The following is a 24,336-nucleotide window of genomic DNA, read 5'->3' on the forward strand; positions in this document are numbered from 1 at the left end:
AGCTGCTTTAATTTATCTTGCAATGTTCCAAGAAATTGTCTATTACCTTCAATAGAAAGGTGAACACCATCTTAAGAAACAAATGTGTATGTGAAACAGTAATTTCGGGGTACTTCACAGAGACACCACCATTTTGTATAACAAATGTACCAATGGAGCTATTGAAATAGTGTATCTCCAATATAATCTGGGAAGAATGTGAGACCATATGATACAGGTATTTAGCATGATATTTACCAGTTCCTTTATGGAATTTTTCATGAACATTTGTTGCCTTTTGAGAGGGATATTAGGAGCGCCAATATCATTACCACCACAATGTAAAACCAAATTTTTGGTTGTCTAAGAACTAACAATAAATTGTCTAAAGTCCGACGTAAATCCTTTCAACGCATACCAGAAATTCCTTTCCATATAACTTGCAAATACCCCAAAGAAGAGGACATTTCTAAACCACATCTTATGGCATACTGCTCTGCCCTCTTTATGATTGAGATGATTTTACAGGTACAGTTTGGATTGTGGGCTCCACAATCCAAACTGTACCTGTAAAATCGACAAGTAAATACATGTGCAACTTAACTATAAGGTAGCCATTTCTGGTCTTAGATATGTCTTGTAAGCATTTGATCGCCACCTGCCTGTTATCTGGATCTGAGACTCCTACACCCCATACATTAGAAAATGTGTTTCAGCTCCTATGCGAAATGAATGTGATTTGAAAGTGGTTGTATCTACGTCATGAAACCGGAGAGCTTTATGTAACGTGCTTGAAAACTGAAAAACTGTAATGGGTTGCTTGATCTGATGACAGAACAAAGGCCCATCCTCCTTGGTTCTAAACTGCAAGTAATTCTCAAAACACCTAAATAAAATTGCATTTTCACTGGATTTTTGGACACTGATAACTGACTCATATCCATCAGTTTTTGAAAATTTGAGATGTATTTGGAGACCATGTTCTAATATTTGGAGATCCTTGAAAGTAATGACATGATAGCCAAATTTTTTTGATGTAACTGCTACTTCGCTTACCCTTAACATAGCAAAAAATGATAAGGTAAATGCTGCCGAGAATAACCATTGCTCATAGCTTGAATAGCAGACATGCTGTAATACATTTAAAATCTTGTTCAAGAGATTTAAGGAAATAGGACTTCTTATATCCTTTGTAGGTCTACTTCTCTTGAATCCTGCTAACATTTTTTGCACTATAAATGATTTGACTAGATTGGAATAACCATGAATCTGCAACACATAACTGATTCTAGACAAATATGATTTCACAGTTGAGTAGGGCATTTTCTTATGAGATAAATATGCAACAAAATTAAGGATATGATCAATTGTAGGTGGCCATGTTTGTGAGAAATAAAACTGGCATCTGAATCCTTCGAAGGCTTTGATAGCATTATGCAAGGTGAAGATAACGAACAGTGATCAATCCCATAACTCCCACAAGCAATACAAAATAGATAGTTGGGTAAACACGGACCCCTGGACACACCAGAGGTGGGATCAGGTGCCTAGGAGGAGTAACCATCCCCTGTTGACCGGTCACACCCGCCGTGAGCCCTATATCCTGATCAGGTAAACGGAGTTATCCGTAGTCAAAATCAATGTGCCAAGAACGGCTTAACAATCGGTATGAAACACGTCAGACAGCATTTGACCCAATGTGAGGTTGTATTGGCGAACTAGATCGTTATAACGACCATAGAATTTGCAAAATGCTGACTTCAATCGAGACTGTTGAAAGCCCTGTACCATCAACTTGTTTGTCAGTAGCTTACCTCGATTTAAAAACTGACTATACGCAGAACAAGCTCTTGCATATCGAATCAGTTGAGATATATAAACACCATATGCAGATATGAAAGGTAGAGAACAGTGATCAATCTCATAACTCCAATAGCCAATACAAAATAGAGAGCTGGCCAAACACGTATCCCTGGATATACCAGAGATGAGATCAGGTGCCTAGGAGGAGTAAGTATCCCCTGTTGACCGGTCACACCCGCCGTGAGCCCTATATCCTGATCAGGTAAACGGAGTTATCCGTAGTAAAAATCATTGTGTTAAGAACATCTTAACGATCGATATGAAACACGTCAGACAGCATTTCACCCAATGATAGGTTGTATTAGCAAACTAGATTGTTATAACGATCATAAATTTTGCGAAATCCTGACTTTAAACGAGATTGTTGAAAACCCTGCACCATCAACTTGTTTTTCAGCAGCCTGCCTCCATGTGAAAACTGACCATACACAGAACAAGCTCTTGCATATCGAATCAGTTGAGAGATATAAACACCATATGCAGGTGATAATGGAATATTGCTACATAGATAAGGGAGGTTGACGATAGAGCAACTGAAATTAACCCGTTAATCATAAATTTGAGTTGATAATTTGCCTTTAATATCTATTAATATCTATTTTCAATATATATCTTAGTATGAAACAGAAGTGGACGACTCTGAGGTGTCTTTTATATCGAGTTCACAGGGATATATCAAATCGACATATGAATGAATATTGTTTTTGTAATGGATAAATTGTCGTCGATATGTCTAAATGTCACATTGAAGGCCACAGCAAGATATGTTTTCTTTTTATGTCGAAGGTTTTGAATCTATTCTGCCTCATAAGTATATAGAAACAGCTCAGCTAACAAAGGATCGCAATCCGTGCCCATGGGAATTTCAATTGACTGTTGGAAGACCTGATCACCAAAGACTACTATATATTATTGTCAATGAGGAACTCCATCATATCTTCAATTTTAACTTCAAAGTACTTGTGCGTGGAATCAGAGGGATGTTTAAAAAAGTAAATTTTGGATGACTGATCACTAGATATGGATTTCTCTTTTTCCATTTTCGTTGAAGAAGCAACTGTCTATCATGTCAAAAAGTATAGTTTTTAATCTATCGTGAGGAATGGTCGTATAAAGTGTGGATATGTCATACGTTTTGATGTTGTTGATTTGAGAAAGGTTTTACGATTTCAAGTTTACTAAAAGTTCTTTAGAGTTTTTTAGAATCTGCATTTGATTTACACCACTTCTGGCATATGTAGTCGGACAGTAAGTTTGAAGTTTCTCCTTCATAGCTTTTAATATTTTCGAGAGGAGCAAAGATAGGGACTTGGTAGGGCACTTGCTGGATCCATCAATGCATCTTTGTTTGTAAGGATTTTTATGTAGTTTAGGAATCCAGTATAGGTACGGTAAGTGATATTTATTCTTTCATCTTTTGAAAGGGCAGATGGAGTATACGATTACCAAAAGTGGAATTAATGCCAAGTTCGTTTAAAATACAGTTGTAATAATGAGCCTTACAAACAAAGATAATGTTGTTACAAGCTTTGTCAGCTGGAAGCAAAATATATTCTCCATGTAGCCTATCTAATTATTTTATCACTAACGTTTTATTAAACACAGAATGATAGATGATACGTACTTTTATTTTGATGTGTCTAATGCAGGATTTTAATATTCCTCTAATACTTTCATTGCATTCTGACAATTTGTCATATTCAGCCCATCGTCTGACATAATCTTCGACAGAATTCATAATAGAGATGAAGTTCTGTCGCCAACTGAAAGACCGAAGTTCTCTGCATTTAGGACCTTTTAGAATAAGTGATTTGAGGTCCTCATTTTCACCTTTATCAACATCACCAGTAATGACATGTCCAGCTGGACTACAGTTGAAAGAAGATGAAGAACATGAAGGTGGATCAAGAATAGTATAAGATGGTATATATCTAGGCATTATTGTTTATAATTAAAATAGTAGAAGCATATTTGTAGGAAATACTGGGTGTAGGCTCGAACTTGAAATAAGTTGGAATACACGACTGAACCCTTTTAGGACGAAGAATGTTACTGATGTTGACGGCATCTAGAATGAAGAATGTTGCTTATCTTTGCAGCGTCTATTCCTTTGTTTGTAAATTTGAGCTTAAAGAACTGGCGGCATGATTTGGAAGGGATATCATCCATGACCCGTGGTGGGTGAGCCTGTGATTGGTAACATCCATTATCATAGAGTTCAGTCTATATTCAGGTGTTGAAAAATCCAAGTATAGCTGTGGCGTCTTGGAATAACGTATGTAAAACTCTCAATGGAACAGAATAAAGTTTTGTACGAATATGATGTGGACCTAATTGTCTGTTGACGTAAAGTAAAAGTGAATCAAAAGTGGCATCATTTATACTTGGTCTTTTATATGAACGATGTCCATAACTGCGTTTCTGCATTTGAGTATTGGGAAAGAGTTCCATCACATTCACGGTATTTCCTTGTGGACTAGTCAAATTTCCCACATCATGTACATTATCATTGCATCCATATGAAAATGCAGTACCAAAGGCCCCGATCCAGTGATCTCGTTGTCTACGAAAAGGGTACTTAATGTTGGATTATTTGTGTGATAGTATTTTTTCCAAAATCCTGACCTTCATTGACAAGATGGAGTAGTCAGGTGAATTGAAATGCTTGTAAAGAAGTTGGTTACCACCATTATTTATTTGAAATCTGTGCCCCGATATTTTGTTATTAAGTGAACCATTAGTTTCTCCCACATAAATTAAGCTACATAGGTTACACTCAATAGCGTAGACAACGTTAGAAGATGGCGTCGGTGGCCGAGTGGTCAGACCGTCAGACTCTCGACCGAAAGGTCGTGGGTTCGAGTCCTAGCCGCGGCAGGTCTGACGTTGTGTCCTTGGGAAAGGCACTTTACATGAATTTCCTCACTCCACCCAAGTGTAAAAGGGGTACCTGGCTATAGACAGTGAAAGATATTGTTAGAATGTTAGTGCTCTAGCGCTTGTAATGGCAGCTTGCACTGTATGCTTCCTAGGAGGCTGAGAAAGTTCTAGATTGATATAAGGTCTGCCGGGGTAATAATGTACATTGATAATTGTAAAGCGCTTTGAGCAGCATACGCTGGATAAGGCGCTATATAAAACCAATCATTATTATTATTATTTACAAGTTAAATTATCAAAAGTTTGGGTACAGAAACTACGTCCGGTGAGATTACTACTAAATGAATTTCTAGTGATCAGTATATCACACGTTTTACAACTTTTCACAGAACATTTTGAGATAGAGTACATGGGATCTGAAAAGGAATGATCAAAATATCTCTTAAAGGAACATACAGTCTTTAATTTGGGTATAAGAATTTTCCCTTCTGTACCAAAAGATGAAAATTTGACGATTTGATGATTGACCATGTGAGAATCAGATGCGAATTTCGTTTACAGTGTATAGGCGTACTGCATGGTGATTTCATGTTAAATTGATTGCTCAAAGTGGTTCTCTCTACCATGTTTCCATCTGTCTTTTATCGCTGAATGTGTCCCGCTAACAGCCTGCAGGACGTGGACGCTTTCAAATAGCAATGTAATTGTTCACTTTCGAAATTCCGCGTGCAACATTACGTGATCATGCATATTTTGAAATTGGGTCTTTGCTCTTTAACGCGGAGAATACATAATTAAATAGGAAATTAGTTTGATTACTTTTTAATCCGATTGAGTTGAATTGTATAATAATGTATGACTTATATAGCTTGATGAAAGGTGAAGATAAGTTGTATACTTGTACTCCTTACAGTAAATTCGAACCCTAGTGTGGTGTGTACAATAAAGGTGTAAATGTTATCATAGTATCCGTGATTAATGATAAGAAAGAAACTTTCATCACACAACATTGTGGGACCTTTTGAGGGCAACATTTAACTCCTTAAAAGGAGATGATCGTCTACATCATTAACCCTTACAGCGAGTTTATACCAATGTAAAAAATTATTCAGATTTTCAGAAAAAGATAGTGTCAAACATTGACTACGAGAATGGAATAAATGTCACGCGACACCCAGATTTACTATGACTTAATATGATATAATGACAAATTCAGACTTACCTCCAGTATTCACTGAACAGTCGAGGTCGTGGCGGAGGTTTAATAATTCCTGCCATATCTGTTGCATCTTTCCACTGTCCTCTTTTAACTCATTCCCATGCACTGCCAAATATTGTTTTATTAAGTAAAATATACTTAACAAATACTATACTAAACAAGAGGCCAACAAGCCTTATCGGTCACCTGAGTACTAGTGAAGAACTATCACTACTTCCATGGGCTATGAAATCTAGAAAAAAAATCCTGTTCTGAATATCTAAGCTAAATTCTAATGTTTAACAACAGTACAAAACAAGAAGTGTTCTTAAAACTTCATTGCCCTCAAAAGTGCATACACTGATGAAAGACTTTAAATAATAGGTGTATTAACATTAAAACATCAAAATATATGACTAATTTGGACTCATCCTAAAGTCATAACCCGAGCCTGGGTTGTGAAATTCACCATTTTTTGTATATCCTTTTCTGCTATTTCTAAGTAAGCTTTTAGATTTTATACAGTTTCAGCAAACTTACACATAAATACTATATATACTCAGTTTGGCCCCACCCTGGGGTAAAAACCCTTACTCTGGGGAAAATCAAATTTACAAGTTTGGCAAAAGACTAACTGCTTCATCCATTTAGTTTGAATTTAGTATCAAAAGCACTAAAGAAAATGTTATTTAAGGGTTTTATACATGAACACTATATAACAAGTTTGGCCCCCCTTGGGGTCAGAACCCTTACCCTGGGGATCATGAAATTTACAATTTTGGTAGAGGCCTTCCTGCTCTACATCACTATGCATTTAGTTTTTCTTACTTGTGTGTGGTCATTGAGAAGAAAAGTTTTGAAAAATTGTCATTTTGGGGCAGTTTTTGCCCTGCCCCATAGGACCCAGGGGTGCAGGAATCCTAAAATTTACGATCTATGTTTCCTTTGTTCCAAATATGTTTCATACCAAATTTGAAAAAAATTCGAATGATGGTTATCAAGAAGTTAAAAGTGTTTATTGTTCACACATTTGATAACTGACCATTTTGGCCCCACCGCGATACCAAAACCCCTACCCCTGGGATCTTCAAATTTACAATTTTGGTAAAGGGCTACCTGTTCTTTTTAAATATCTATTTATTTTCAATTCAGTATCAATAAAGAAGATGGTATTTAAGTGTTTTACACATAAACATAATATAACAAGTTTGGTCCCGCCCTGGGGTCAGAACCCCTACCCCTGGGATCATGAAATTTACAATTTTGGTAGAGGCCTTCCTGCTCTACATCACTATGCATTTACTTTTCTTACATGTGTGTGGTTCTTGAGAAGAATTTTTTTGAAAATTGGTCAATTTTTGGCAGTTTTTGCTCCGCCCTAGGTCCCCAGGGGTGCTGGAGTCCTGAAATTTACAATTTATTTCCCCCTTGTCCCAATGATGCTTCATAACAAATTTGAAAAGAATTGGACTGGTAGCTATTAAGAAGAAGTTAAAAATGTTCAATTGTTCAATTGTTAACGCACGACGGATGACGGACGACGACGGACGAAAACCAATTGTAATAGGTCACCTGAGTTTACTCAGGTGACCTAAAAATAAATTCATTAACACAGGCGAATAAAATCGAGTTGAAGGTTTACCCATCTAAAGAAAGGCTACGCCTTTTGTTGGCATGCTTGACAGCCAGTTAGCACATCTTAAAGCCACAAACCTAAACCTTTCACAATAAAATCTGAGTGAAAATTCTCAAGCGGGACGTTAAACAATATACAACCAACCAATAAGATCCAATTATAAATAAAACACAACTGGACAACATCTTGGCTTTTGACCAGAAAAATATCTTTTACCTTCAAAATTAAAAATAATCACTACCTTCCACTGACAATTATCAGTCTATATTCCATAGCCTACTATTTTTGCATAACGTACAGATATCTACATTATCAGCTGCTGCGTATATTTTATGCTTCCAAAAATCCAGGTATATACCTATCTAAATATCGATTTAGAAAAACGAATGACGAAATTTTCACCCCTTTCTACTTCGTCATCTGAGAGAATTTCATTTATTTATAAATGTTACGCCATAAATATTATCGTTTAAATTTCTGTGATAAATGACCAGTTTTAACGACACCGTGGATAGTGACGGTGAATGACTTGCTATAAACACTGAACATAGTAGAATAAGCGCTAAAGAATATACTTCATATCCAGGTGATAATGAAATATTGCTACATGAATATAGGAAGATAACAATTTTAGAATTTACCTTAGACATACAGAACAGGAAAATTAGTATAACTAATATTCAAAAGAGTGATAAGTCATGCCCTCAGAATAAAGAATGGACTGTGTGAAAAGAAATTTGATTGTATTTAAAATAATTAAACAGCGGGGTTAAAGTGTCCCGAGTAAAATAACAAGTAATAACAGCATATTCATATTAAAGTAATATTTAGAAGAAATTGTTTGTCAATACATAAACAAACATCGTATCACGTAGGGGGAAATCCTTCGCTTAACTTTTACGTCGTCATACAAGTGACGTAGAGCTATTTTTATCCACTAGACCTTTAGTTGTTTATCACATCGGCACAGGTGAAAGATGCACTCAAATCATTTGCAGTTTGGGCTTGATATGTCGACATTGATATGGCCAATTTAAAAAGTGATACCAATCGGTACAATATCCTCTCAAATCCATAATCTCAACTCAAATGTTGGGCATTTTCCACATTCACATCCAAATCGTATCTAAACGAGGCAAAATATTCTACCTTCCGTATCAAACTCCTAAATCTGTAACAAGTCACCTTTAAGAATATGCCTTGATCGAAATAAAATATCGTCATCTTTCACCTGTGCCGAGTCGATATTACATGCGTTGGTTTTTTTTATTATATTACTTTGTGAACTTGAATCGCCCCCGATATGTATATTCATTTGGAAATATCAGACATACATTATCAAAGAATACTGGTAAAAAATCATTTGAAAAACAGATTTAAACACATACAGCTTGAACACTAGACAACGGCAGTAAATAACTAGAAAATATTACGACATTTTCCCCGCGATACAACTATAGACCAATTGTAACTACTCGGCTATTTCAATAACCGCAAATGAACCTCGTATATGGATCGACGCCATCAGAGTATGTTGCCATGTTTACACAAATGTAATTATGACATCACAGTCGTATGTTACAATATGAAACGCGAACTTTCAAATGCATCTAAGATATGATGCATATCTAAGGTATTCTACCACTATCATTTTCCACTTAAATGTTTATGTATTAGAGTGAATAAGACGTTAATGATGCCAAAATTAATCTGTGGTGAAAACATAAATAACACATTATACTGGGATTCATTTAATGTCATCCACATGCGCACTTCCGGCGAAGAAATGCATCGATTTGATGCAATTCTTGCGCCGATCTACGTCCGAGTCTTCTTATCGGCTACGGAAAAAGACGCGCGCGTGATCCGATTGAACTATGGACCTGTTCGTCATGACGTACTTTTATATTGTGACGTCAAATAGTGTGAAGTGCACTGAGGTACATTTTATGATGTTTGTTTTAACTTTATTTAGGACACCTTAGCCCTGCTGTGTAGAGTAAAGGAAAACAAAAATCCAAGAAGAGAATAAAAGACATTAGATATATAAGTGCTAACATTGACCGTGGATCCAATCCTTTTTTCTGAAAGAAGCAGACGTAGGCAATATGAAGCCAATTCACTTATTTGCTTATAAAGATGCTAACGAAAATTCACAACCACCGTGGAATCCAAGAGATACTCAAATTTTGTTCCAAGATGGTGATTAGTGTTGTGACATGTCAGAGCTTCATGTACATGTAATCATTCAGATCCACATTATTTTAAGCTTCAATATCAATGAACACATGAATCAACAATATGAATTAACATATTTATCAATATCGAATGTTTATTTGGGTGATACACATGTATAATTTATGATTTTCACGGTGACTGTCCTTTCCTTTCTTTTGCTACTGGCTTAGATTTATGATTTGCAAATCAATGAAAAGAATTTGGTGCAAGTTTTACACGCAGGTCAGTTTCTATATTTACTGTGCAATTGAACTATATTTGATCATCGTGCACTTGAAAGTGAAGCTAAATACTAATCCAGACTGTACAAAATGCTGTTTTATTGACAATATCTAGATTGTGATCTACTTCCTACTCTTTTTCCTTCAAGTGTAAGGCAACAATTCCTCCCTAGTATCATAGGAATTAAACAAAGGAAATACACAGTATGAAAAGTGAAAATAAAGAACAGTGATCAATCTCAAAACTCCTATGGGGAATACAAAATCAAGAGTTTAGTCCCCTGTGGCAGTGAAATCAAAATATGTGACAGGTAAAAAAAAAAACCATTCATGTAATATCTATTACTCTCTCACACACATATATATACAGATAGGGCTGATAAAACGTGTAAAGTGAGGTTATTTTTTAAAACAATTTGACCTTAAAAGTATTGGATGATTTGTTATAGGTGTCCCTTCTACACTATCTAAGATAGTAGATTTTCTGCCTTCAAAATAACAGTAGTGTGAATTTTTTCCTAGACTTTATGTAAACGTCATCACTTAACATGTCTTGTCAGCTAGGTGGGGAGAGGGGAGAGAGTACACGTGTTCATTTATGTTTTCTAGTGTTGCAAAAGATTAAAACAGTATTCTGCTGAAGTTACTTTTCTCACCGTTTTCCTCTAAATGTCTGCCGAAATTACTTTGATCACCATTTTCCTTTAGATCTTGTAACTCCTTTTCCTTCAAAAGCACTTGTCTCTCAAGTTCTGCAGTCCCAGGATCAATGTTGATTGTTTTGAATTTCTTCATTTCTTCACTATGTGTGGTTCCTAAATGTAATAATCTTTCTATGTTTTCTATTTCTCCATTGATTTCTTCCCATGACTTTTCAAACTCTTCATGGGGTATTGCAGCTTTTGTTCTATGCGCATCATCGTTTCTTATTGTTCGCAGTCTTTCAATAGAGGCAAGAAGACTTCTGTCGTTTGGTAACGGATGTGTACCAAATTTAGTCACCGTTGATGCCTTGATTTCTGTTGGGCAAACATTTCTGAAAATTTTATAAGCCAGGGAAAAATCTATGTTTTTAAAGGAGCATTGTCCTTGAGGTGGAATAAGTATTTCTTCCTCATCAGGATACAATTTTATTTGTTTACAATTTTTTAGTCTGCTTTCAAAATTGCTTTCGCTCTTGAAAATATGCATAAGAATATCACGCATAATACTTTGGCAAGTATCTTTTAAAATTCGCGTAAGTCTTGCTTGATTCACGACATCGTCTGTGGAACCATCTGGACCAGAGATGCTTCTGGAAAACAAACAAGATTTTTAGCCACATGCAAGGTGAAGATAACAAACAGTGATCAATCTCATAACTCCTATAAGCAATACAAAATAGATAGTTGGGCAAACACGGACCCCTGGACACACCAGAGGTGGATTCAGGTGCCTAGGAGGAGTAACCATCCCCTGTTGACCGGTCACACCCGCCGTGAGCCCTATATCCTGATCAGGTAAACGGAGTTATCCGTAGTCAAAATCAATGTGCCAAGAACGGCTTAACAATCGGTATGAAACACGTCAGACAGCATTTGACCCAATGTGAGGTTGTATTGGCGAACTAGATCGTTATAACGACCATAGAATTTGCAAAATGCTGACTTCAATCGAGACTGTTGAAAGCCCTGTACCATCAACTTGTTTGTCAGTAGCTTACCTCGATTTAAAAACTGACTATACGCAGAACAAGCTCTTGCATATCGAATCAGTTGAGATATATAAACGCCATATGCAGGTGATAATGGAATATTGCTACATAAATATGGGAAGTTGACGATGGAGAAACTGAAATCATCCCGTTTGTCATACAGTTGAGTTGTCAGTTTGCCGTTAATGTTTACTTTCAATAAAATATCTAAGTATGAAGCAGAAGTGAACGACTCTGTGGTGTCTGATATCTATCTCATGATAACGTTCGGGACAAAATGGTAAAATACAAATCAATCAGTAAGTTTTGTTGTATTATACTTCATTGTAAAATACCATGGGAGTAAACTGAAAAGATTTTGATCTCTTAATATATTTGGCAAGTCAAGATTTTTATGGCTTAAAATGTTTGTTGATTATAGACTACAAGATGAAAAAATTCAAAATACTAGCAGTAAAATGATTTCGATGTCTCAATCTGCAAAGGGATATATATACAAAATCATTGCGGGTGTCGGTAAAAATGTTTAGTTCAGTTACCTTTAAAATCAGTTATAACATGAATTTCGCAAAAATTAGATAGATGAACATACAGACCATGAAGTATACACCATTGGAACAGTGAACTAACACTGAACGGTTTTGGTAACGAATGTTTTTGTTTTTGAACGAACGCTGGACAGTTTGAAAGGAACAGTTCTTACCGAAAACCGAACGCTTTTAAAAGATGGATAACAAACGCTTTGGGTCGAGAACAGAACGCTTTGGGCCAATATGGGAACGAACTGTTTAACCTCGGTTTCGAATTCCACATTTCAGATTACATACAGAGACATTGTAACATCTAGATGAAGAAAAGTAATTATGCTTTATCTGAATACCATTTATCGGATTGAAGTGTGCATTTTCGGGAATATCATGTTTGCATTAATACATATCCAATGAAAGGTGAATAAATTGAACAGTGATCAACCTCATAATTCCTATAAGCAATACAAAATAGAGAGTTAGGCAAACACGAACCCTTGGATACATCAGAGGTTGGATCAGGTGCCTAGGGGGGGTAAGCATCCTCAGTAACACCCGCCGTGAGCCCTACATCTTCATCGGGTAAACGTGGTTATTTGTAGCCAAAATCAAAATGCCAAGAACGATCTGGCAATCGGTATGAAACCCGTCAGACAGCATTTTGCCCAATGATAGGTTATATTGGTAAATCAGATTTTTATAACAATCATAAAATTTGAAAAATGGTGATTTTCAACGTGAATGTTGAAACCCCTGCACCATGAACTTGTTTATCAGTAGTTTGCTTCGATTCAAAAACTGATCATACGCAGAATAAGATCTTGCATATCGATTCAATTGTAGATATATAATAGAGATATATACACATCATATACATGTACATTGATGATTGAATATTGCTACATAAATGCAAGAAGTTGACAATGGAGAAGCTGAGAGTTTATCATAAAGTTGAGTTGTTAGTTTGTCCTTAATATCTACTTTCAATAAAATATCTAGGTATGAAGCAGAAGTGGACGAGTCTGTGATGTCAGACGATGAATTTCATTATATTTTCTCGTGTGAATATTTTATTAAAAAACCGAATGTACTTACCGCAAAATTTCACTATACAGTCAAATGTTTTTAAAACTTCACTATTTTCTTCTAGCAAATTTTATTGTGCTGTTGTTTATTTAGATTTCTTTTTTAAAATAATGAATAAGTGCTTCAATCCTCCAAGTTAATTCGCCAATTACATATGTATCAATTAGAAATGAAAGGAAGCAGAAGTGAGCATGCTCACATATCCTACTCTCTACCATTCCTTGACAATGACTCGCATACTGAATGGTAATGCTATGCATTACTGCAAGAACCCAACAGACAGGCTCGAAATTCTAAGTTTAATAGGGGCATAACTCCAAGAAAAATTGTATTGAAGCAGAATTTTCTAGAAATATGCACATCTACACTGCTTCCTTATATGAATTTATATATATTTTTTCGTTGAATGAAAATATACTACGAGAAACAAAACACCCGGAAAACTACATAATTCCGTGTAGCGCATGATGCAAAGTTTTTCGTCTATTTTTCGTTGTATACCTCAATCCAACGAAAATAAAATAGTTTCATTCCTTATGAAAGGTAAAGAAAACGAACAGTGATCAATCTCATAACTCCTATAAGCGATACAAAATAGATAGTTGAGCAAACACGAACCCCTGGACACACTAGAGTTGGAATCAGGTGCCAAGGAGGAGTAAGCATCCCCTGTTGACCGGTCACATCCGTTATGAGCGTTATCTAATAGATATTTTAAAATATCGAGTTTAAATGATAAACCATGAAATGATTTAAGTTTAAGGAATTCACGATTACTTCTTGGACTACATTCTATGTAATTTCGTGATGAGTGTAATAATTTGTGAATTCACAACTGAAAAAAACTTCAACTACAACCGTTAATAGCGGCTCCCACGAACTGTTGAACAAGTGGATTTCTTGTTAACTGAAAAGTGTAGTTATAAAAGGATTTCTTGTTAACTGAAAAGTGTAGTTTTAAAAGGATGACCTTGAGGTGATAAGTCCTATTAAGGAAAATTGCTTCAATTTGTTTAAGTGGAACTCAATGTGATTACTAATGACATGTTCCTGATCATGATGTGGGATCAAAGACCAGACAGTTAGTGTTCTTTTGAGAGCTGTCAAGGCTTTCAGGTGGACAAATGAATGTTGCAGGGGGGTTCGTAAGTTTTATCAGTGAATTGCTAAGATGTCATTGCTGTTGTTAAGTCGTATGGAAGCCTCGTGTATCTGGCATTTGGGTTTGTGACGAAGATGTTGTCACAGGGTGCGAACTAGACTATTGTCATCCCCAGTTGCGTACATTTGACTCTCAGAATTATAGAAACAGACGTGTGATATATTCTTAGTCCCCAAATAGCCATGCTTATTTCATTTGCATAATTAATTGTTTATCTATCATTTATATTTGACATTAGTTTGTTGTTGTTGAATGTATTTTATATACCAGTGTTGTATAGTAGCATTTCCCCCTAGCCATCTTTCCCCCCGGAAAAATGGATATATAGTAGTCCCCCCCCCCCCGGAAAAATGGCTATATAGTAGATCTTCCACCATGGAAATGTGGCTATATAGTAGGATTTCCCCCTTTTATAGCCAGATGACCCCCATGGAAAATCTACTATATAGTAAATTCCCCCTTCTTTCATTCCGGTTACGTTTATGGCGGACCATTATCATACATATTCTTTCCATTCTGAAATTAATCCTTTTCTGGCTATTCATTTCTTTTATATCCTTAATGGATAGTTAATTTCCGAATTCCCTTGATTGGGATTTTTGGAAATTTATATTAATTCAACAAACATCGTTTCATTCAGTCGAACGTTATATAAAACTATCACATACGTATTTAGAATGTAAAATCAGAATAGTTCGTGCTTTTAAAACAGCACCTATTTAGGCAGCTCAGAATTTGTTAATTAAACGGACGAGTATTTATCGTTCGAGGAATCACAATTGTCTCTCTCCAATTGATTAACACAAAAACTTTTCATACAGATAGTAGAATAAACTTAACTTCTACAACTCTGTTGATTGCCTACCCCTGATTCCAAAATTCTGCTACTAAGGAATCAACTCGCTCTCTCGCTAGACATGGCTCTTTATACCTCATTAAGAGGAAGTGGGAGTTTTCAATTGAATTAGATGTTTTTGAGAGGAAACTCCCCCCAACTGTTCTCAGGCCATTGGTGGATTAATAGATGTGAACATGTTATCCATATAATCCTAATTATTCCATGCGGTGCAACTCAGTCCCAGCTGTACTGTCAGTACTTTGATTTATACATATTCGTTTGCAAAATTTCTCCATAGATGAATATATTTTGAATCTGACAGATAGACAATATCATCATATTTTATTCCTATACGAATAATATTCTGGAAAAGTTTTGATTTTTAGTATGCATTCCTAAAACGTTTTTAGCTCGCTCAACTGAACTTTTCTGATCACTTCTTGTCCGTCGTCTGTCCGTCTGTAACCCTTCCACATTTTCGACTTCTTCTCCAGAACCACTGGACCGATTTCAACCAAACTTTGCACAAAGCTACCTGGGATAATGAGGATTCAAGGTTATTTTCAGTTGAATATGTCAATAAAGCAGTTTTTATTTTTGTCTAAAACATTTACTCCTTCTGCATGGATTTCAAATTTGAAAAGATATAACAATGTTTGTTTCCATGTCAACCAACATTCTCATATCAAATTTGTAGAAATTTAAAATAATAACATTAATAGCAGTAAGTTATCAAGATGATATACATGTACTTAGATTACAAAGAAAATTATATTTTAAATTGCAATGAAGTATGCACCTCTACTGGCCTATTATGACGAAATGCATCATTTTGTTTCTATGCAAACACAGGTTAGAAGACAGATTCCTTGATATGTCTCATTGTTATATGAAGTACTAGTTCTAATGCATGTTGAAAAAACATTCATATATTTCAAGCAATATGCGGGAATTTATATCCAAAATTTAAATTTGCCTCTAAAATAGCCTTTTTAGAATGTAGCAAATACACCTATTTTCCAGACAGAAATAAAACCAAAATAGAAATGTTCAAATCGTTAACTAAATAACAACAATACAACAAAATATTATTTTATGATGATTTGATATGAAATCCAACAACTAAATCCAGCTTATTTGAATAAAAATTGTCATTTTTCATTTAAAAATGGACTTATTTATTTTGTGACCTGAATGATAAGCATGTGTTACCATGGCAATGGAGTTGCATAGCAATCAAACTATAATGGTTTTACATTACTCATGTGAGATTAAGTTGATGTGCCATTTTAAAAAAAATCTGCAACAATGCGTGCCAGATCCCTTATTTAAATGTTTAAGTGGTTACAGAGAATGACTGTTAGTGGGAAATCATTACAATTTTAAATGCTATTTTTGTAACAAGTATGCATTTACACACACAAAAAAATTCATTTACAAGCATAACTGAAATAAATCATTTTATGACTGATAGTGTTAGATATATCCAGTCTTGGGTTTTAAGATTTTTTACCTGAGAAAATGTTGAAAAAAGGGAAAATCCGAATTTGACTCATTATTGATTATCTCCCTTTTCATGGACTTTGACCAGATATTACAATTAACATTAACATATTTTTATTTATATTAACAGTTTCTTTAAACGTTATATTTCATTACAATAAATTCATTTTAAAACAATTATATCAAATTTGTGCATTATGTAATTTTTAAATCTCACTGTAATACCACGAAATACTTGAATATTAACTGTTGAATATGTTAAACAGGGTGATCGTTACTATGGAAACCAAACAGGTGTAAGAAAAAAATTGAGGTTATATTTTCGCTTCTAAAGGCAAAAAAAAAGGTATCACCATGCCATGTTTCATAAAAATCGACAGACCTTGATGTGCCCTCCCTGCCTGACTCTTATTTGGAGTAGTACTTAAATGAAGGGCCACAATAACAGCGAAATAGTACAAATGCATTGACAACTTTTAAAACTCATTAGACCAATTTCAACCAAACTTGACACAAAGCATTCTTGGGTCAAATTTGTTTAAATGAAGGGGCATAGGGTCTCTACAAGGGAATATAATAATCAAATAATGAATTTTTGTTGTTGCCTTTGAAATTTTGTCTAAATCAAAGTACTGGTATAATGATAGTTTTGCTAAAGCCTGTTTATTACTAGGACCTACTGCTTGTTGCTTATGGGCCTCTCGTTACTTTTTAAGTTTCATATAACAATTTTATAAAATTGTAGGCTAGAATTGTTGAAGTTTTAAAACTGAAGTCCTGCAGTTGCATTTATGTGCGTTTCTCTCTATTCTTTTACAAATAAAATGAAAAGGTGACTATTCTTGAATGTTTCAAACTCATTTCAAGAATGCAACTGGAAATCCTATAAATATTCATCTAAAGGTGAATATAAGAGATTCACTAATTTCTCTCTAATTTGTTTCCTTGTATAATGCTAATTAATACCTTGCTACTTGAGGAGCCGTTTTCGGAACATAAATTACGTAACTGTTCTCCGATACAGTTTAAAGTCTTAAATGAATTCAGTATAACATCTTATAAATACCATTTATAATAAACATTTTTAGGTCACCTGGGTCACTCAGTTGACCTATTGCTATTAGTCTGCGTCAGTCGTCGTCCCTTGTCCATCGTCCGTCCAGTGTTAACAACTTCTCAAAAACTACTGGGCCAATCTTTACCCTATTTGATATGTAACATCTGTAGGAGAAGGGAACAATCCCAAGGGGCCTTAATGCTGGGGTAAAAACTGTAAAATTTATGCAATTCTTTAATAATATTCTCTACTCCTAGGCATATAGCAGACTAACTGATAGTCTTTGCTAGAGGGGGGTCTGAATTTCCGTCTATTAATCTGCCAAAATATATTGAGATATTGAACGCTGAATGCTTTTGTAAAGAGATCATATAATGCAGTCTAACAAATATTTCAATTGTAAAGGCTTTGCAGGATTGTGCATATAAGAGCCTTTCAGACAAGTCCATGCATGGGCTCAGGTGACCGTCAAGGCCTATTGGCCTCTTGTTAATTCAAGATATCGATGCAATGAAGTCTTCAGAAGAACATCATTGAACATAAAGATTTATTCTGATACATTGTGGCTTACTCTTTGTTTCACAGAAAACGATATATATATATATATATATATATATATATATATATATATCAATAAACTACATTGGTAACAACAATGATACACTGTTGTACTGGGTGATAAAAATGGTGGTTCAATCTCTAACCAGAGTTGTCGTTCCTTGCTTTCACTTACACCTCTATCAACGTCTCAAGGGTTTTACAAGATTTTTGTAAAATGGCACGTATGCTCAAATAAAGTATGGTTTTGACTTCAGTTCCAAAAATTTCCTTAATTAAACAAATACTTAGCAGATGTCAAGTCTTTTTGTGACACAAGAAGCATTGATTTGGGTTGAAACGTGGTTATTGGGTAGTTCTATTGCACCAGGCCTATACATAGGTACATGAAGAATATATAGTAATGGAATAAACCTACAAATAGTTTCTTGTCCTACATTTTCCCAATATTTTATAAAGTAGTTCTTAGTTTTATTAGCCGTAAAAAAGTGGATTTACATGTGGAATAACATTGCTTATTTTGAGACGTTAACAGAGGTATATGTGAGTGTAAGGAATGATAACTCTGGGTAGAGATTGATGGTGGTTTTGTTGCAAAGCGTGTTTACTGACGTCATATGGTGTAGAGAGTTTGTACCATGGTCGGGTCGGGATGAAAATAGAATTATTCTTGAAAATTACAGAAACCAGATAAATTTAGAGGGAAAACTTCCAAAACAATGTGATAATGAAATAAAATGGTGGGAAGATAATGATATGGAGTGATTAAGTTGAAAACAATATTTGGTAGTCCGTATCATTGATGAATCGGATATGGCAAATAGTGCTGACAACGAAAAATGATATGATTGCCAGAAGAACACCATTAAACAACAAAGTCAATCAAAAGACACAGATCTCGCATTAAAATCAACAATCCAAGAGGTGACTGGGAGAGAAGTCTAAGGAAAAAGATACTGTATTACTCAATTAATTCCACATTTAGTAATCGTTCTTATACTCCAACTGCTCTTTCAAAAGATGAAATCCTTTAAAACCACGCTTCAGTTTTAATGAAAGGTAAAGATAACGAACAGTGATCAATCCCATAACTCACATAAGTAATACAAAATAGATAGTTGGGCAAACACTGACCCTTGTACACACCAGAGGTGGGATAGGGTGCCTAGGAAGAGTAAGCACTCTCGGTCAACCGGTCACACCCACCATGAGCCCTATATCCTTATCAAGTAAACGGAGTTATGTGTGCCATGAACGGCCTAACAATCGGTATCAAACACGTCAGACAGTATTTAACCCAATGATTGTTTGTATTGTTGTATCGACCATAGAATTTATGAAATGCTGACTTCAATCGAGACTGTTGAAACACCTGCACCATCAACTTGTTTGTCAGTAGCTTGCCTCGATTCACAAAACTGACCATACACAGAACAAGCCCTCGCCTATCTAAGCAGTTGAGAGATATAAATACCATATGCAGGTGATCATTGAATATTGCTACATAAATATGGGAATATGACAATGCAGAAGCTGAAATCATCCCGTTTGTTTGTCATACAGCTGATTGTTAATATCTACTTCCAATAAAATATCTTAAGTATGAAGCAGAAGTGGAGGACTCTGTGGTGTCTTTTATTTCGAGCTCACATGGATATATCGAATCGAGATGTGAATAAAAGTTATTATTTTTAATATACAAAACGTCGTTGATATATCCAAATGTCGAATTGAAGGCCACAGCAAGAGATTTTTTTCTTCTCACGTAGAAGTTTTTATACGCCCGTCATTAGATTGTATTATGTTATGGCGATGTCCGTCCGGTTGGCTGGCTGGCTGTCCGTCCGTCGGTCCGTCCCGGGTCATGTTTTCCGGACTTTTTTCCGTAACAGATACACATACAACTTTGAAATTTGGTCACAATATCTCCCTCAAGAATTGTAAGAGTTAGTTTGCATTTCAGCTGGATTAGTTCATCCTTGACCTACTTTAGGGCTATAAGTATTCCGGACTTTTTTGTTACAGATACAGATATTGCACTGAAATTTACATATAAGCTTCTTTTCAGAGGAATACAAGTTCAGTTTTCATTTCAGCTGGATTGGTCTTTTCGTCCTTGACCTACATTAGGACTAAAAGTAGGTCAAACAGTTTTCCAGGCTTTTTTCATTATGGATACAAATATTGCCCTGATATTTAGTCATAGGCTTTCTCTCGGAGAAATACAAGTTCAGTTTGCATTTCAGCTGGATTGGTCCATCCTTGCCCTACTTTTGGACTAAAAATAGGTCAAACAGTTTTTCCGGCTTTTTTCATTACGGATACAGATATTGAACTGATATTTAGTCAAAGGCTTCCTCTCGGAGGAGGACAAGTGCAGGTAACATTTCAGTTTGATTGGCGAACAGTACTTTAGAGGTAGAAGTAAGTCAAACAGTTTTCCAGGGTTTTTTTGGTGTGGTCACAGGTATTGCTCTGAAATTTAGTCACAGAGAAATACATACTCAGTTAACATTTCAACTTAATTGGTGCACCATGACCTACTTTAGGGCTAAAAGTAGATACAATGGTTTCCTGGACATTTATCATCATAGATAGATATTGCACCAACATTTTGTTTCAACCTCACTCTCAGAGAAATACATAATCAGTTCACATGTCAGATGGATCGGTTCACCATGACCCACTTTAAGGCTTTTCTATTCAGAATGTGAGTTGTATTAATTCAGAGTGCACAATATGCTTCCAGGTTGAATTTCACTGTCCGAAGGGCGTAAATTGTTCCGTTTGTGGTACTCTTGTTGATCAAATCTGCTTGATAGGAATACTGAAACAGTCACCTAACAAAGGAGCGCAATTCTTGCCCATGGGAATTCCAGCACACTCTTGGAAGACCTGATCACCAAAGACCACGAAGATATTGTCAATTGGGAACTTTAGCATATTTTATATTTCAACTTCAGGGTACTTTTTTTGGATGACTGATCACTAGATATGAATATTCCGTTTTCCATTTTTGTTGACGAAGCAACTGTCTATGATGTCAAAAAGTCCAGTCCTTAATTTATCGCGAGGAATGGTCGTGTAAAGTGTGGAAAAGTCATAGGTTTTAATGTTATTGATTTGGGAAAAATTCTGCGATTTCAACTTTACTAAAAGTTCTTTAGAATTTTTTAGAATCCTCATCTGGCATATGTAGTCGCACAGTAAGTTTGAAGTTTGTCCTTCATAGCTGTTAATATTTTCGCGAGGAGCAAAGATAGGGGCTTGGTAGAGCACTTACTGGATCCAGCAAGGTATCTTTGTTTGTAAGGTTTTCCATGTAGTTTAGGAATCCAGTATAGGTACAGTAACTCATATTCATTCGACCCATTGACTGGGATATTAAATGTGTCTAAAACTGAAGCATGGTTTTGAATAATTTCATCTTTTGAAAGGGCAGTTGGAGTATAAGTATGATTACCAAAAGTGGAATTAATGCCAAGTTCGTTTAAAATACAGTTGTAATAATGAGCCTTACAAACAAAGACAATGTTGTTACTAGCTTTGTCAGCTGGAACCAAAACATTTTCCTCATGTAACATATCTAATTCTTTTATCACTTCTGGTTTACTAAACACAGAAGGATAGATGGTACGTACTTTTGTTTTCATATGTCTAATGCGGGATTTTAATATCCCTCTTATGCTTTTAACCCATTCTGACAATGTGTCAAGTTCTTTTTCATATTTAGCCCATCGTCTGGCATAATCTTCGACAGAATTCATAATAGATATGAAGTTCTGTCGTCAATTAATAGACCGAGGTTTTCTGTATTTAGGACCTTTTAGAATAAGTGATTTGAGGTCCTCATTTTCAACTATATCAACATCACCAGCAATGACATGTCCAGCTGGACTACAGTTCAAAGAAGATGAAGAACAAGAACACGTTGGTGGATTAAGTATAAGATGCTCTATATCTAGGCACTGCAAAGTTTGTTTATAATTAAAAAGTTTGGATGCAATAGTAGAAGTATAGCTGTAGGAAATACAGGGTGTAGACTTGAACTTGAAATAATTTGGAACACACGACTGAACCCTTTTATGACGAAGAATGTTGCTGATGTTGACGGCATCTATTCTTTTGTTTGTAAATTTGAGCTTAAGAAACTGGCGCCATGATTTGGAAGGAATATCATCCATGACCCGTGCTGGTTTAAAGAGCCTGTGGTAGGCAACACCCATAATCACAGAGTTCAGTCTATATTCAGGTGTTGAAAAATCCAAATATAGACTAGTCATAGCTTCTTCAAATAACGTGTGTAAAACTCTCAATGGAACAGAGTAAGGTTTTGTACGAATATGATGTGGACCTAATTGTCTGTTGACGTAAGGCAAAAGGGAATCAAACGTGACATCATTTATACTTGGTCTTTTATATGAATGATGTCGATGACTGCGTTTCCATTTTTGAATATTGGGAAAGAGTCCCGTCACATTCACGTTATTTCCTTGTGGAATAGTCAAATTTCCCACATCATATACATTATCATTGCATCCATATGGAAATGCAGTGCCTAGGGTCCTGATCCAGTGATCTTCTCGTTGTCTACGAAAAGGGATGCTTCATGTTGGATTGTTTGTGATGGTAATTTTTTTCTAAAATCCTTACCCTCATGTGATATCAATAGATATACATTTAATTGCTGTGATAAAATTTAGAAATTCATTTCAAAATTAAGGATTATCTCCCTCATGCATAGCTTTTATCCTTAGACGAATTTACTCCACTTTTTGGGACACTGTTTTTCCCTATAATAGCTCTAAAACTTCATTGTTATTTTGGATTTCAAACATTTCGGTTGAGCATAACTGAAGAGACATTATTGGTGGAAATGCTCATCTGATGCATCAAAATTGGTACTGTATAAGTTTTACAATATAAAAGTACTAATGTATACAATTATTCATAAATTGTTCTTCAATCCATTTGAATTAAAGATATCTTTCATTCAATTTATTTGTGCAACAATTCAAACACGCATTAAAAAAGTCCTTCCTCTATGCAATATTATTTGTGATTTCCTGCTCTTGCGGGTGTGTCATCTAGTGGATAAAATTGCGAACAAGCCAGTCAAATAGTCATATATACAATTATGTGTCCAATTTATATGCCTCATTTATAAAAAAAAAATTCTAAAGATTCACTGCATTTTCTTGAATTACATGTACTTACTGTGTAGGTTTCCGCAGCTTACTGAACCCTGATCCCATTCTGAATTTCCGTTGTAATCAGAAACCCTAAAATTTAGGGGAAAACAAACCTTTTATAAAGACGCTATATAGCATACATATCAAATAAATGACTAAATAACGAGAGACCTATTTGCCTAACTGATTGCGTTAGTATATTATTATATTACATATTGACGATGTGCAGTATCTTTCTAACTCCGAAAAATATCCCCCATTGAAAGTTTTGAATGCAAGGTGAAGATAACGAACAGTGATCAATCTCATAACTCCTACAAGCAATACAAAATAGATAGTTGGGCAAACACGGACCCCTGGGCACACCAGAGGTGGGATCAGGTGCCTAGGAGGAGTAAGCATCCCCTGTTGACCGGTCACACCCGCCGTGAGCCCCATATCCTGATCAGGTAAACGGAGTTATTTAACTCACCTAGGAAAGGGTTTAACGAAGCTTCTTATGTGATTGAGTTTTACCATGTATCTGTCTTATAAATAGTTCACATTTTCATCCCAAAGGTGCTTGGCGCTTTAGATATATATGATGTTTTAAAAATTGTCTTATATAAAACAAACTATCATATGTATCTAAAACGTCAAGCACCTGTGTTTCATCTGTCTCGAGATTTCACTTGAGTTTTGATATTGTGATACTTGGTTGTGAAA

The 24,336-nt window shown here is 35.4% G+C and overlaps 1 protein-coding gene across 2 annotated transcripts in view; it reads right to left on the reverse strand.

The window, feature by feature from the left end:
- The window catches only part of LOC125660202 (uncharacterized), a 37,551-nt gene extending 13,830 nt beyond the window's left edge, over positions 1–23,721 (reverse strand). Inside the window, exons 1-3 of one of the 2 annotated variants that reach the window (XM_056148527.1) lie at positions 23,657–23,721; positions 10,672–11,309; positions 5,945–6,046 (exon numbers count right to left, since the gene is read on the reverse strand). In XM_056148527.1, the coding sequence (XP_056004502.1) occupies positions 5,945–6,046; positions 10,672–11,309; positions 23,657–23,694 (778 nt within the window). In that variant the 5' untranslated portion in view covers positions 23,695–23,721. Of the gene's footprint in view, positions 1–5,944; positions 6,095–7,511; positions 7,561–10,671; positions 11,310–23,656 lie in introns of those variants that run through there. The other variant, XM_056148528.1, reaches the window with a different exon arrangement.
- Between the last annotated feature and the right edge of the window lie 615 nt (positions 23,722–24,336).

The sequence above is a fragment of the Ostrea edulis genome, chromosome 9 (assembly GCF_947568905.1).
Source record: "Ostrea edulis chromosome 9, xbOstEdul1.1, whole genome shotgun sequence".
In the NCBI taxonomy this organism is placed as follows: domain Eukaryota; kingdom Metazoa; phylum Mollusca; class Bivalvia; order Ostreida; family Ostreidae; genus Ostrea; species Ostrea edulis.